This window comes from Olea europaea, unplaced genomic scaffold (genome assembly GCF_002742605.1).
Source record: "Olea europaea var. sylvestris unplaced genomic scaffold, O_europaea_v1 scaffold116, whole genome shotgun sequence".
Lineage (NCBI taxonomy): Eukaryota > Viridiplantae > Streptophyta > Magnoliopsida > Lamiales > Oleaceae > Olea > Olea europaea.
In genome coordinates, this window is record NW_019229002.1 from 514,546 (window position 1) to 530,629 (window position 16,084).

At 34.9% G+C, this 16,084-nt stretch overlaps 1 protein-coding gene across 1 annotated transcript; it reads left to right on the top strand.

Annotated features, from left to right (window-relative positions):
* The first annotated feature begins 3,203 nt into the window (after positions 1 to 3,203).
* LOC111373763 (receptor kinase-like protein Xa21) lies at positions 3,204 to 6,767 on the top strand. The gene is made up of 5 exons (XM_022996326.1): positions 3,204 to 3,222; positions 3,976 to 4,047; positions 4,116 to 6,107; positions 6,243 to 6,544; positions 6,708 to 6,767. The coding sequence occupies exons 1-5, from the start codon at positions 3,204 to 3,206 to the stop codon at positions 6,765 to 6,767; spliced, it is 2,445 nt and encodes an 814-aa protein (XP_022852094.1).
* Positions 6,768 to 16,084: the final 9,317 nt, after the last annotated feature.

A 16,084-nucleotide genomic window follows, 5' to 3' on the forward strand; every position in this document is an offset into this window, starting at 1 on the left:
GTCTATTCCTAGGTCGCTAGGTCCTACATTGTCTAGTAGACCTCTATCCTACAAATCCCGTATTTTTAGGTTCTTGGTTATGCACATGTTTAGGCCAGTCAGTAGTAGGGACAAAAGTCGTCTTTGAAGTACTAGCAATATTCTCTTTAAAACCTAGACCTCTCCTATTACTAGCCAACTTGCTCATTTCTAGAATATTATCTAACTTTTGAGATCCACTACAAAAGTCAAGAAGTTGAGACTTAAAATATTCTAGATCGCTCATAATGTTCTTAACCTGGATTTCTAAAGTTTCATTTTTAGCAGTCAACCCACTGACTTTCCTAGAGGACTTCTCAAGCTCACTTGTGAGATTCCTAACATGAGTATCTAAAGATTCATTCATTGATTTCAATTCATTCAGGGTTGAGGTAGACTCTGGAATGCACTTTAATAACTTTTCTTTCTCCAATTTAAGCTCCTTGACCTTTGTATTTAAGACTTTATTAGTGGCAAGAATCTTAAGACTCTCCTCATACATTTTATCATAAGCCTTGCGGATATCTTCCTCACTCTCAGAATCTTCTTTAGATTGCTCACCATTATCTATGTCTTCTTCTCTCTCACTTCTCTTGTCATATCTACTCCTAGTCCTAGCAGTAAAGGTAACGTATTTCCCACTTTCCTCATGAGTAGACTTCTCACTCTGATTATCCAAGCTAGACTCATCATCAGTAAGAGTAGCATTCATAGCCTTATCCTGATTTCTATTGCTGGTAGAGCACTCATTCCTCATATGGCCAAAACCATGACACTTGTGACATTTCACAGATTTAGATCTACTTCTTAGATTCACTGGGAACACCTATATACTTCTCTTCAAGCTTCTTCTTCTTTCTAAACATTTTACTAATTTTTTTAGCAAGGTAGGCTAACTCCTCATCATTCGATGAATCAGAATTAGAAGATTCCGTCGAGTTACTCTGCACAGCTTTCAATGCCAAAGACTTACCTTTAATAGGTTTATCTATTGTTAGCTCATAAGTTTGGAGAGATCCAACTAATTCTTCTACCTTAATAGAATCTAAATCCTTACACTCCTCTATCGCTGTAAATATAGGTCTAAATAACTCAGTTAAGGGTATAAAGATTATTCTAACTATTTTAGGCTTGGGGATTCTCTCACCTAGTTGAAGCTGGAATTAATAAAGTCATTGAGGCATGCATAGAAATCATCAAAAGTTTCATCATCATTCATCCTAATCTCTTAAAATGTAGTGGTCAACATCTGCAACATAGAGTTTTTCACAACGTGTGATCCCTCATGTGTGGTTTATAAAATATCCCAAACCTCTTTGGCTACCACACACATGGATACTTGCCTAAATTCTTTCGCGAGAATTGCCATAACAGGGCGTGTAGGGCATTGTTATTCCAATTACATTCATCTAAGTTCGTTTTAGACCAATTAGCAATGGGAGTGGGGTCACTACATTATCTACCAGAGTACTCGAGGTAGTCCAACCACTAACTACACTTAACAAAATCCGTTCATCCGTTGATTTTAAAAATGATCTCATCCTAACTTTTCATTAGGCATATTTACAACCATCAAGATGAGGCAGAACACACAATGAACTACTCATCTAGACAAATAGGTCAGGACACGTAATTAGGCTCTAATAACACTTGAAAACTCTAGAACACACTGATACCACATGAAATTTTCTGGATAAAACTTGTGAGTTCTCTAGATTACCAATTAGTTTGACCTTACGTGTGAAATTAACCTAATAAAAGCAACAAATCACTTTTTAATAGTTTCTAGATAATTAAGCTTACAAGTCCAATTCCCTATATTTGAATACCACAGTTTGTAATATGGAAACTATAAATAACATCAATATTGTTGATGGAGAAACCCAATTGTGTAAAACTCCGAGACCAAGCTAGCTACCTCTACTATAGATAATGAATGTTACAGCTAAATGTTGTCTAGCCAACTCCACTAGACTTTCCTATCTACTTCCTGCAATCTCCAAGATATTGTTGTCTCCTCCAACTTCTCGATCTTGTACAATTGTTTCTTTCTAATGGATACCCAAGAATCACCAATTCTTGTTCTTATTCATGCGCTTGTAGTCCAGCCTTCTTCAATCTTCAGTAGCTTCTGAGATTCCAATTGAGAAAGTACATTCTTTATTGCACAAAGGAAGTGAGTGTTTTGGATTCTGGAACTTTGATGTTTTTCCCAATCTATGGTTATTGGATCTCAAGAATGAATGATTTGAATCCTGGGGTGAATGTGTTCTTGGATCACCAGAGGATGTTATGAATATATTTTGCAAGAGAGGCACAATGTACAACCACCTTAGAAAATCGTGCAAGGTTTGGGTATTTATAGTTAGAGATATTTATGTATTATAGGCCATGTCAAACTTTTCAAGATCGCAAACTAGGATTGGCCGGATAATACCATCGCTCAAGCAAAGCGACAGTGACAAGCGAACGAGACTCATTCTTTTTATCGCTCGAGCATTGTCTTAGCAAGAGACAAGCGAAAATGCGACATTTCTTCTTTCTTATTCCAAACTCGATCTCGAACCGTAAGCTACCTTATCCAAATATACAATATTGCTCCTTACTCCTTGACTTTTACATATGTTAAATTTAGTCAATTTTCTTCATAGAATTGCCAATTACAACATAAAACCTAACAAAATGTTCACCTATAACAAAGATTTTTATGCTGATGGAAAATCTAAATGAACTTTAGGCTACTACCTAGGTATTTTACTCACTTTTGACAAATGTTTTTCAGCACGTATGGCATTTTTCAAAAATTATTATAAATATATCATGCAACAATCACTTTATTGTTTCATAATCATCATCTTCAAATTAATTTGTAGTTCCTCTCTTTTGTAAGAGCTATTCTATGTTAATTGAACATTTTATATATCAAATTCTATATGTTGAAATGGATTGACACATTGACACAATATTTTCCAAATGAAATTGAAAACCTATTAGTACTTGTATATATAGATTTGAGACGCTATGGTTTCATGGGTTCATTTCTAGACCTCTTACATTTATTTTATATATTTAGTTCAATATGAAAAAAGAAAAAAGAAAAAAAAAGTGTAACGCATGGCTAAGTGTCAAGACCAAGCTTTATGCTTTTACGAGCTTAATTGGTCTAGGCATAAAATCCATAAAGTATGGCGATTATACACCAAGGTCCATTTTCATGCCTAGATGTGCTTTTAGGTTATCACCTTGGCATTTTACACTCTTTTAACAAATATTTTTTAGCATGTATGGCATTCACCTAATAATTACTAGTAATACAAAATAAAATCCTATGTACCCAATCAATGTGGGATGAATACGGATACCACCAACGGCTAGGCTCATTATAATTTTTAGCCAGTATTTTATAATCTTTTTATTTTCAATCGGATTAATTTTTTTAATTTGGTAGTTTGAGGACCTAGGATATAATTTTAGTTCTGATTAATGATTTTGTGTTTCTCTATTAGCTACAAAGATGAGCTTTGCACTTTGGAGTATTTTGATTAAAACATTATAAAAATTGTGAGAGTTTTTCTTTTACAATTTTTCACATGAAATGCTTTTCCATGTTGTTAACACTTTGTCGACCTTGATCAATTATTCGGCATTTGATTGTGGATCAACTAATTATTGATTTTCTAAATTCACAGACATTTTAAAACTTAACATGGTTTTAGGTTTATTCTTTATTATCGTATATTGTTCCTATTGCGTGCAGCAACTTGTTTACTAAATAATTAAAAATGCTAAATTAATTTATACATTTGTCATTCTAGTATCATTCGTATTTTAATAATATATTTGAATTTTATATTTTGATTATATTAATCTTTGCAGTTTCAGTATTATTAGCTTATATGAAATTTTAAATATTTTACTTGTGATTTCAATTTTTAATATCCTAAAATGTATTCACAGGATGCATTCCATATGAAATCGGAAACTCATTAGCACTTCAACATTTATTCTTGGCTAGTAATATGTTAACAGGTACCTATCTACAACTCATTAGTACTTTTGGTATTCGTTAATTTGTGTTGACAAATACCACAATACAGGTACAATTCCGCATTCAATTGGCAGATTATCAAATTTGAAGCAATTGCCCATTTTCGACAACAATATTCAGGGTCCAATACCTGAATCCATCTTCAATCTCTCCATGTTACATGTTCTTTCTCTTGCTGGAAATAATATCTCCGGCAATCTTCCATCGTCCATTGCCAATGGTCTTCCTAATCTCGAACGTCTCTTACTTGCTGACAATCAGTTGAGTGGGAAAATTCCTGCCTCTATTTCAAATTTTTCAAAGCTTACTAAGTTGGAACTTGGATATAACTCCTTCAGTGGACGAGTACCAATGAATCTTGGGAATTTACATAACCTGCAGAGTCTGCGTCTTGGTTTTAATCACTTGACAAAAGATCCTTCGGTGCTCGAATTGGATTTTCTTAGTTCATTGCAAAATTGTAAGAAGTTGAAATTAATAGGGATTGGAGACAATCCTTTCCATGGAATATTACCAAAATCCTTGGGTAATTTGTCAACATCCATTGAAATTTTTAGAGCCGATCATTGTGGTATTAAAGGTATCATTCCGAATGAAATTGGTAATTTGAGCAACTTGATAGAGTTGGACATTGGAGGCAATGAATTGATAGGAACAATTCCTGACACATTGGGTCAATTAAAAAAATTGCAAAGGCTGATACTCGGTGTCAATAAACTACAGGGGTCTGTATCTGTCAACCTTTGCAATTTGGTAAATCTGTATTATCTTGATTTGGGAAATAATCAACTTTCTGAGCAGTTGCCAAAGTGTTTAGGAAATCTTACGTCTTTACGACAAATTTATTTATTTTCCAACTCATTGACTTCCACTATCCCATCCACAATGTGGACTAACAAGGAAATCCAGATTTTGAGTTTAACTGATAATTTGCTGAATGGGTCACTGGCTCCAGAAATTGGAAACCTTAAGAGCATGCGAGGGTTATATCTATCGGGAAATCGATTCTCAGGTAATATTCCTAGCACTATAGGACAACTTCAGAATTTGGGAAATCTAACATTATCAAACAATCTATTACATGGTCCTATTCCTGAATCGTTTGATAATTTGATTTCATTGAAAATATTGGATTTATCCAAGAACAAACTCGATGGTGTAATCCCCAAGTCAATGGAGAAACTTAAGTACCTTGAGTATTTCAATGTTTCATTCAATGAACTCACTGGTGAAATTCCAAATGGAGGGCCTTTTAAGAACTTCACGTCAGATTTCTTCATGGGCAATAGGGAATTGTGTGGAGCATCTCATTTTAAGGTCAAGCCATGCAAATATGATACAGCTAGAACATCAAGCAAAACAAGAGTTTTGAAGTTTATTTTTCCATCAATTGTCGTAGTATTGATTCTGGCCATTACTTTGGTCTATTTAATAAGACGTCATAGCAGGAATACACTTTTTACAGCTCCGTCTACTTCCCCTGTGACAGTCAAGTGGGTTTCATATTATGAAGTTCTAAATGCTACCAATAAATTTGGTGAAGAGAATCTGATTGGCAAAGGTAGTATTGGTTCAGTGTACATGGGAACATTTTCAGATGGAATGATTGCTGCTATTAAGGTTTTCAATCTAGATTTGGAATGTGCAAACCAAAGTTTTGATAATGAGTGCCAAATACTTTGCAACATTCGTCATAGAAATCTTGTCAAGGTAATTACTAGTTGCTCTAACATTGATCTCAAAGCCTTAGTTTTGGAATATATGCCTAATGGAAACCTTACCAAATGGCTTTCTTTGAGCAACTATTTCCTAAATTTAGCTCAAAGATTGGAAATAATGATAGATGTGGCATCTGCGCTAGAGTATCTACATCATGGATATCCCTCTTTGATTGTCCATTGTGATTTGAAGCCCAGCAACGTACTTTTAGATGAAGATATGGTTGCCCATGTTGTTGACTTTGGCATTGCTAAGCTTTTCACTGAAGACCAAAGAATTTCAATTACCAAGACGTTGGGTACCATTGGATATATGGCTCCAGGTAAATGGTTTCTATCGTCTACTTGTGTATCTTCAAATGCTAATGGTGTAACCATGTATTACTTATTAGTTCTTATTTATGTATCATCATTTAACATTTTGCTAACTAATTTGATCACACGTTCCAATTTTGTAGAATATGGATCAAATGGATTAGTATCAACTATGGCAGATGTTTATAGCTATGGGATTATGCTAATGGAAACATTTACCAAGAAGAAGCCAACAGATGATATGTTTGTCGGAGAGTTCACAATGAGAAAATGGGTGCTTGAATCATTCCCAAAAGCAATAGCACAAATAGTGGATATCGATTTAGTGAATGCTGCTGAATATAATATTCAAGCTAAGGAGAGCTGCTTCACATTAATCATGGAACTAGCACTAGAATGCACAACTGATTTGCCCGAGGAGAGGCCCACTGCTAAAGATATTCTAGCAAGGCTAAAAAAGATTAAAACTTAAGTTTGTTAAAGCATAAGAGAGGTAGAACAAGACAAAAGGTTTGGTTCTTAATGAGAACAGAAAAAATGATTATTTAATCAAAGTCTATTCTTTATTTCACTATTAATCTATAACTTATTATATGTTTCTATTGCAGGAAACTGGCTATCATTCTGAAGATTTTAAAACTTTATTGGCATCCATTGTTGTGTTGTAGTTGTTTTGTGGCCCCAAAATCCATAAGTAGACGACATTTAGAATTTGTGGTGTAAGAAAATGTTTTGGTACCATAAATAATCTTCATTAGATGAGAATATTGTTATCCTATTTTCTTATCCTCCTCATTTCCCATTGACACCAGTCTTTAATACGAAGCAGCAGTAAAATATTAGAACAAAAATGAAGCTTTTTTTGAAATATGCAAATCGAAAATGATAACATAGCTAATAAAAGTTGAAAAATACATGAAATTTTCAATCATAGTAAGAAAGGGAAGGAAACAAGATGGTAGTTATTCATTTTTGGTAACCAAAATGATACATCATTTTATGAATTTTTATGGCGTCGAGTCAATCGTTTTTGTAAGTTGCCCTTTAAGTAACCAAAATTCAATCATTTTGGTATGTTGCCCTTTAAGTAATCACTTCACACTTTGTCGAGTCAATCGCTCCCATTTATAAATTTACACACAATTAACGTTCTCATGTAAACACCTTCCCGATTCTTTAGAATAACTTTAAATCTGAATCGCCGGTAGCATGAACATGTGAGTATTCTTTCATTTTCAACTTATTTTTTATTGTGAAGACAAAAAAAATAAATCATTTTTATGTTGTTGGTTTTCCTTTTTTCTACTATTTTACAATTATTAATAACTGCCATCTGTGAACACTTATACTGTACAAGCAAGTTAGTTTTGCTTATGCCTTTATACGTCTAGGAAATGAACTAGATTTTTACACAGTCGTTCTCCAGATTGTTCATTAGGCCTTCAATAACAAGATGGATCAAGAGCTAATAATTTGATTTCTCTTGATTTGATGGACAAATATTCTTTATGCCTTTTGTAGTTAGTGTAGCAATATTTTGGAGAGGGTTCAATCTATTAGGAAATTTCATTGTTGTAGCTGCATATCTGTCAACAGTGAAGTTAAAGGAAAGCTGTATCGATTCTAATATTCAATTTTCCAGTCATTTGAAAGTTAAATTTCATTTTTGTCGCTGAACTTCAATTTACTTTTGATGTAAATCATAGTGCTAGCTCATATTTCTAAATTTTGATGTAACTATAGTACGTGAACGTCAAAAATTGACGATTATGTTTTACATTTTCAAGTAAGCATGTCATTTAATTATGTTGACTAATAGAGGATTGAGACATAAAATTTAGTAATAAGCAAATTACCATTGAGAACAAATTGAATTTCAATGATTTGTGAGACAAATTAAAGTTGGATGATCTAATTGAGATTTCATCATAATTAAATTTAGTGATTAAAAATGAAGTTTACTCTATAACCACCTGGATACGTACGAGAGGGTCAACTAAATAAAGTTTATAAATTGAAAAAAGCTCTTTATGGACTCAAGCAAGCCCCCCAGGCATGGAATACCCGTATTGACTATTACTTTAAAAAGAATGGGTTTATGCAGTGTCCGTATGAACATGCAGTATATGTAAAACGAGAACAAGATGGAGGTACACTATTTTATTTGTTTATATGTGGATGATTTATAACATGTTTGATAGTTTAAAATGAATTGGATTAGCATTTTATCAAACATTAAATAGGTGAATGGGAATGGTGGAAAGAAAATAAGCAAGCCCATTAGAAAAAGCTTATTTTGAAATCATAAGCTAATCAACTTCATTTTTAATTACACAACTTTTATTCACTTTTAAACCACGCATTTCATAAGACCTGCCAACTTATAATCTCAAAAAGTTTTGTCAAACATGGCAAAAGTTTAGCAACAACCTAACACAGTATAAACAACTCGAAAAAGAAGTGAAAACAACAAATACTACACAAAACCCCTCAGGATCTTCTATTCCTTAACGAAATATGCTAAGTTTAACATAACACAATCATTTTTACTACATTTTCACCAAAAAGAATATACAGAAGCGATGAAAACTCATTTTACTCAACGAACATAACTATACATTCGAACTTTCCAGTTTACCTGAACAACCATTTTACATGCTAACTTATTTTGGGGGCGTAAAAAACTAGAGACTGTGACAAAAACACCTGATCATAATATGAAGAGCCTTTTGTTTGCTAAATACCCATTCACACCACTACGAGTATGATACATTGTAGCGATAATCACGTCCCAGCAGGATGTAGAAAACTCAAACTAGCTTGTCTCTGAGCATGCTCAGGAATCAGCTGGTAGATCAACTCAAGTGATGCTCCAGCCAACTACAATCAGGAGAATTTGATGTTAAATAATCAATAACCGCCTGCGGTACTCGTACACAAGTTGTTTTAGGCTTCGTTTAGTTTGAAGGTGATGAAGGGTTTCGTGTGTTCGCGTCTATCCCTCATCAACATATCAGCTTAAGACAATTGATCTCAACAATTTTTCTAAAGCAAATTATAGCATAAAAATATTGAGGTCCTATTGGAAAGCATGAAGAGCAGAGTTTATAAATCCCCTAAAAGATCCGATACCAAACAATTCTACTTTTATTCAGATTCAATTACATTACAAAATATTATGCAAATTCAAGGAAATTTCTTACAAGATTAGATAAACAGCGCCAGATAGAAAAGGTGAACATTACAAAAATGGGTAAATGGCAACTGAAGCTCCACAGAAGAGCAGGATTTATAAGAATTCTAGCTCAATTGGTCTTTGTACAAGTTCTTTGAACTCAGAAACAAAATAAATGTTCCAGTTAAAATAGCTTTCAAGATAAGAGTAGCAGCAAATGGATAACTAGGTAACAGCTCAGTCACAAATGAAACATCTAAAATTTTCAGGCTCCAAATAGAATTACTTTTAGTAGAGAGGAGATTTTCGCGAAGAAAACTATTACAGCATATCAATCACAGTACAATCTCAATCATAGCATATTAAAGTATATCAATCACAGCATAATCACACCAGCAATCAAGCAAAATCACAAATCACCAGAAATCAAGCCAGTGGTTTCCATTGATGAATTATTTCCTTTACATATTGTATTTACCATGTAGAGCTTGAATTCTCACCTATAAATGGGTTCACAAATCATTGTAAATATATGAAGAAAATATTATAGCTTTTACCTCCTTTCTTCATCTTTGTATGAAACATTATTATGGTATCAGAGCAACCCCTTCCTGCGGCCTCTTCTATCTTCTCTAAATTCTCTTCTTTCATCTCTGAATTCTAGAAATGTTGAAACCAACAGTTATCATGTCCGATTCCACGAAAATAATCAATGATCTCACATCTTCATATTTCCAGCCCCTGCAATCAGATTTTGTCAGAACTCAGCCAAATGATTCGGGTAGTAACCGACGACCCACGGCAAACATGGTGTCCAGTAGCTCAACTCCTTCTGCATAAAGTGAAATCCCTGGTCTATCTAACGAGCAATACCAACAATTGATGGAACTTTTGCAGCCAAGTACCAATGCACTGCCTGCCTTTTCTGGCATCTCCTCTTCAATGCCCTCAATTGCCTCAAATTCTCCAATCCCTTGGATAATTGATAGTGGGGCCTCAGCCCATATATCTTGTATTTCCAATTTATCCAAAGCCACACATTGTTGGGCTCATAATCAGTTTCTTACATTGCCTACAGGCGCCACGGCCCAAGTCATTCATATGGGTCACATTCTTCTTTCTCCTCAATTATGTCTTTATAATGTTCTTTTTGTTCCAAATTTTAATTATAACTTAATCTCGGTTAGTCAACTCACTAAATCGTCTAATTGTGTTATCACGTTTTCCCCCTCTATTTGTTTATTTCAGGACCAACACACGAGGAAGTTGATTGAGATGGGTAAAGAACGTGGAGGCCTCTATCATTTTAAATCATTTAATCAAGCTGCACTTCAAATCACAGCAAACCCTACATCCATACCAGATCTGTAGCATCTTCATTTAGGTCATCCCTCAAATTCTTGCATTCCCAAAATTCTGTGTGATTCAAACAAAATTAAAAATTGTGATAGTTGCATTCGAGGCAAACATACACATCTCCCCTTTAAATAGGTCGAAAATAAAAGTACTTTTATCTTTGACCGGATTTATTGTGATATTTGGGGCGGATATTCCACACCCTCTACATCTGGTGCACACTATTTCCTTACAATTGTCGATGATTTCTCACGTGTTACTTGGGTATATCTCATGCGTTTTAAATCCGATGCATTTACTTGCCTGACCACATTTATTAAAATGATCCACACACAATTTAATTGTCCTATCAAACATGTTCAGTCTGATAATGGTCAAGAATTTCTCTCTCATCGTATGCAACAATTTTTCCTTGACCATGGCATTATTCATGAACGTACTTGTGTTGAAACACCCTAGCAAAACGGTCTAGCTGAATGAAAGCATCGTCACCTATTAAATGTGGCTCGGTGTATTCGCTTTCATGCACATTTACCTATATCCTTCTGGGGTGAATGCATTCTTACTGCTACTTACTTAATTAATCGCATACCAACCCCCTCTCTAAATGACAAAACTCCTTATGACCTTCTTTTCAACAAACCTCCTCCCTATGATCATCTTCGTGTCTTTGGATGTCTTTGCTATGCACACACCTTAAGTGTTCATATGGACAAGTTCTCACCTTGTAGCACACCATGTGTATTCCTAGGCTACTCTCAAACTCCACACATCTATCGTGTTTATGACTTACAAACCAAGAAGATATTCCTATCTCGTGATGTTTACTTTGTAGAATCTATCTTTCCATTTGCTACTACCATGCAACCTTCAGACACATCACACACATTACTAGACACCACACAGTCTCTCGATATAACTTATACTACCTTACCTTCAGCACATGATACATATGACACTCATGCTTCATCTCCTCAAGCACCATCCCTACCAGACACCGAACCATCTATATCATCACCACCAGATGATGATGCGCCTACCAACTCCCTTAAACTTGTCATTGTTTCACCCCCATCACCTAGACCTCGACGCACAACCTCTCATCCTACATATTTTCAGGATTACATTTGCTCAGATCTACCTCCAGAGATACCACATTCATCATCTCATTCCCAGTCTTTCTCAGGTACGGTTCACTCTTTACCTAATTTTCTTTCTTATCGTTTCTTTAGTCCAAAATATTTTGCTTTCCTTTCTTCTGCCTCCAAAAATGTTGAAGACCCTGTCCTTTACTCTCAAGCTGTCCTTGAGCCTCATGGGCAACAGGCTATGGCTTCTGAAATTCAAGCCCTTGAAGCCAATCACACATGGACTCTTGAGCATCTTCCCCCTGGTAAGAAAGCCATTGGTTGCAAATGGGTTTATAAAACAAAATTACGTGCAGATGGTTCCATTGAACGGTATAAAGCTCGTTTAGTTGCTAAGGGTTTCACTCAGGTAGAAGGCCTTGACTATAATGACACTTTTGCTCCTGTGGCTAAACTTGTTACTGTTCGTTGTCTTCTTGCTATAGCTGCAGCCAAACATTGGATCCTTCAACAATTAGATGTTCACAATGCTTTCCTCCACGGTGATCTTGATGAGGAAGTGTACATGCGACCACCACCAGGATATTGTCGTAAGGGGGAGACATACGTATGCCGTCTTCACAAATCACTATATGGTCTCAAACAAGCTTCACGACAATGGTATTCAAAATTATCTCATGTTCTCATCCTTGCAGGTTTTTATCAGTCTGTAGCTGATCATAGTCTTTTCACAAAGACTGAGAGTACAACATTTACTGCAGTTCTTGTCTATGTTGATGATATTATAGTTGCTGGTAATGACATCTCTGCAGTTAATTCTATCAAACAACATCTTGCAAAGACTTTCAAAATCAAAGATCTTGGTGATCTCAAGTATTTCCTAGGGATTGAAGTTGCTCGATCTCCTAAAGGCATCTTTATCAACCAGAGGAAATATACTTTGGACATTCTTTCTGATTCTGGTCAACTCGGCTCTCGCCCGGCTTATTTTCCCATGGAACAACATTGCAAACTTAATGACTCGGATGGCGATCTTCTGGATGATCCTAGCTTATATCGACGATTGATTGGTCATTTGATCTATTTAACTATCTCTCGTCCAGATATAACATTTGCCGTCAACATTCTAAGTTAGTTCATGCACACTCCTCACAAGCCTCATCTTCATGCTGCTCACTGCCTGCTCCGCTATTTGAAAACTTCTCCTGGTTATGGCCTCTTCTTCTCATCCAACTGTAGCTTTCAGATATCTGCCTTCTGTGACTCTGATTGGGCAAGTTGTCTACTCACACGACGTTCCACAACTGGCTTCATCGTCAAATTGGGTGATAGCCCTATCTCTTGGCGCACTAAGAAACAAACTACTGTCTCTCGGTCTTCTGCTGAAGCTGAATATTGTGCAATGGCCACTACAACTTGTGGCCACTACAACTTGTGAACTTGTTTGGCTTCGCCTCCTTTTACAAGAACTCACTGTGCCCCATCCACAACCTATTTTGCTTCACTGTGACAACCAAGCTGCCATCCACATTGCTCGCAATCCGGTTTTCCATGAACGAACCAAACACATTGAATTAGATTGTCATATTGTTCGTGAGAAAATCAAATCTGGTCTTCTTACTACCTCCTATGTTTCAAGCTCTCAACAAGAAACTGATATTTTTACTAAACCATTGGGACGAGAATTATTTGTCTTCTTTCGATTCAAGTTGGGCATTACGGATCTCCATGCTCCAACTTGAGGGGGAGTATTACAGCATATCAATCACAGCACAATCTCAATCATAGCATATTACAGCATATCAATCATAGCACAATCACACCAACAATCAAGCAAAATCACAAATCACCAGAAATCAAGCCAGTGGTTTCCATTGATGAATTATTTCCTTTACATATTGTATTTACCATGTAGAGCTTGAATTCTCACCTATAAACGGGTTCACAAAGCATTGTAAATATATGAAGAAAATATTATAGCTTTTACCTCCTTTCTTCATCTTTGTATGAAACATTATTAAAAACCATGTACATCTAATTCTTGGAGGAAATGCAGCATTAATTCTAGCTTACTTGTCTTTACCCTAGTTCGAATTCGGGAGCACGAAAATTGAGCTAGCTAAATTTTCTTATCAAGACAAGGATGGCAGCAAAATAGCAAAAAGTTTGCATCTCAATCTCAAATCAAAAATACAAAATTTTCAATCTTTGAACGGAAAGTGTTTGTTATTCTTTAGATATAGATTTGTATGATAGAAAATTATACATACAACTTGATGCAAACCTGGTTAGCAAGGTTGCTATCAAACCCACAGGAATCGACACCGGAACCCAAGAACACTCAAATAATCAAGGTTTAGGATTCTACCCGCAAATCTCCTTTTTAGCAAAAACAAATTGAGAATTTTCATTTTACTCTTTTGATTATACCAGATTTATAACAAAATTTGTTTGATTTATAACAAAAATTTGTTTTCTTAACTTAATGTTTTCCTCCTTTTACACAAATTAAAATTAATCCAAAATATTGACAACAAGACGGAATAAAAAGGATATCTAAGATTTTAACCTTCAAGCTACCCTTATTGGTTATTAGTTACTATGATAATAATATATTAATTTTCTAAACTAACATAGTATAAATCAATAAATGTTAGGATTCGAAAAAAATAGCAGAAAGTTTATCGAATCCAGTGTTAAAACAATTTCACTAAACAATATTTTGTTCTTTTTTGAACTATATATGTATAGAATAAATAATTTAGGAGGACGAAATAGGAAAATGTAAATAAATAAATAATCACTTCTTAACATCTTATAATAAATTGGATATCTGAATTGATAAAATTACAAACTATCAAAACTTGTTTCATTAACAAAAGCGTAAAATAGAAATTATATATTTTTATTTTTTCTAACAAGAATGCGTGGAAAACAAGATTTAAAGGATATTTATATGATGTTGAAAAGAGAAAAGAATATTTGTAGTTGTCAAAAGTTTTTAATAATTATTTCTCCAATTTGATGTAGTATATTATAGAACTCGACTATATATTCACCAGATTATGATATTAAAAAATCTCAATTGTCTTAGATCAAAACCCACCCCACTCCTTTTGAGAAGGGATGGTAAAAAAAACCTGTTTTACCCAATACTTGTGAGGCCTCGCTCCGAATGACATAGAGATTACCTACCTAACCGGGTAAATGGGACGAGGGTCATTGTCTCGAAGTGTGATGTGAACCCGTGAGCAACGAACACTCACAAACCCAACAACGATATTGAGTCAAACCCAGGAAAGTTCCAAAAAACAAGGTTTATGGAATTTGACCCAAAATTAATCGACTAAACAATCCATATAGCCAATATGACATGTAGACCTTTTAATCACACAATTAATAAATCAAAATCCGAAATTTAAAGTTAAATTCAATAAACTATCGAACCAAAAATCAAGACAATTACGAGAATACCTTGACCCCGTGATTACCCAATTTATGAATCTCACTCTATTTGGTTGAATGCCACGAGAAATCATGACACGACCCGTCCCAAATCACCCTAATGGACTAGGAATGGGACGTGCGCCGATGATAGATACTAACTAGATGCCAGATCTACCACTAAGGCTGACTATGACTTACTATAAAATATGTACCAAACTAAATATTTATGAAAAACATAATGCGATGGGCCCAAAACAATTATTTCATGTTTAATCCAAATGACTCATGTGACTCAAATGTCGTGTGGCAATAACTCTAAAATCATCATGCTCTTTAAGCTATCCAGAACCAGATGCCACCTGTAAAAGGAATTTGGGAAAAATATATGAGCTAATAGCTAAGTGAGTGGAAGATTTTAAAAATAATTATATTTCTTTCATTTTACATTTTTATCAAAAATCGAATCCATATAATTGAATAATTCATAGAATAACATTAAATAATTATGGCCAAAATGTGAGGCATTCACGTAATGTCATAAAATATTATCTTGAAATCACGCTATAACATCAGCTGATAATCATGCTACAATCTCATCACATCAAACGTGCTGAAAAATCTACCAAAAATGTAAACTCTGACTGAAATACATATAATCCGCCCCTCGGGCTAAGAACTTTCGCCACGGGCCTTTGGCCCCTCCGTGAACGAAAGTCGGTCTCAAAGACCTCTCATAATCAATTCTAGAACACGACCAAGGTCCCTCAGTGAACTATATGTACACGGTCGAGACCCCTTCATCCCCTGTCCAAGACCCCTCATATAGTATAGAACACGGCCAAGGCCCACTCAATGAACTAGAAGAAATATATCATCACGGGTACTTTTCTGGTTGAACTCAATATCACATCTCATATCC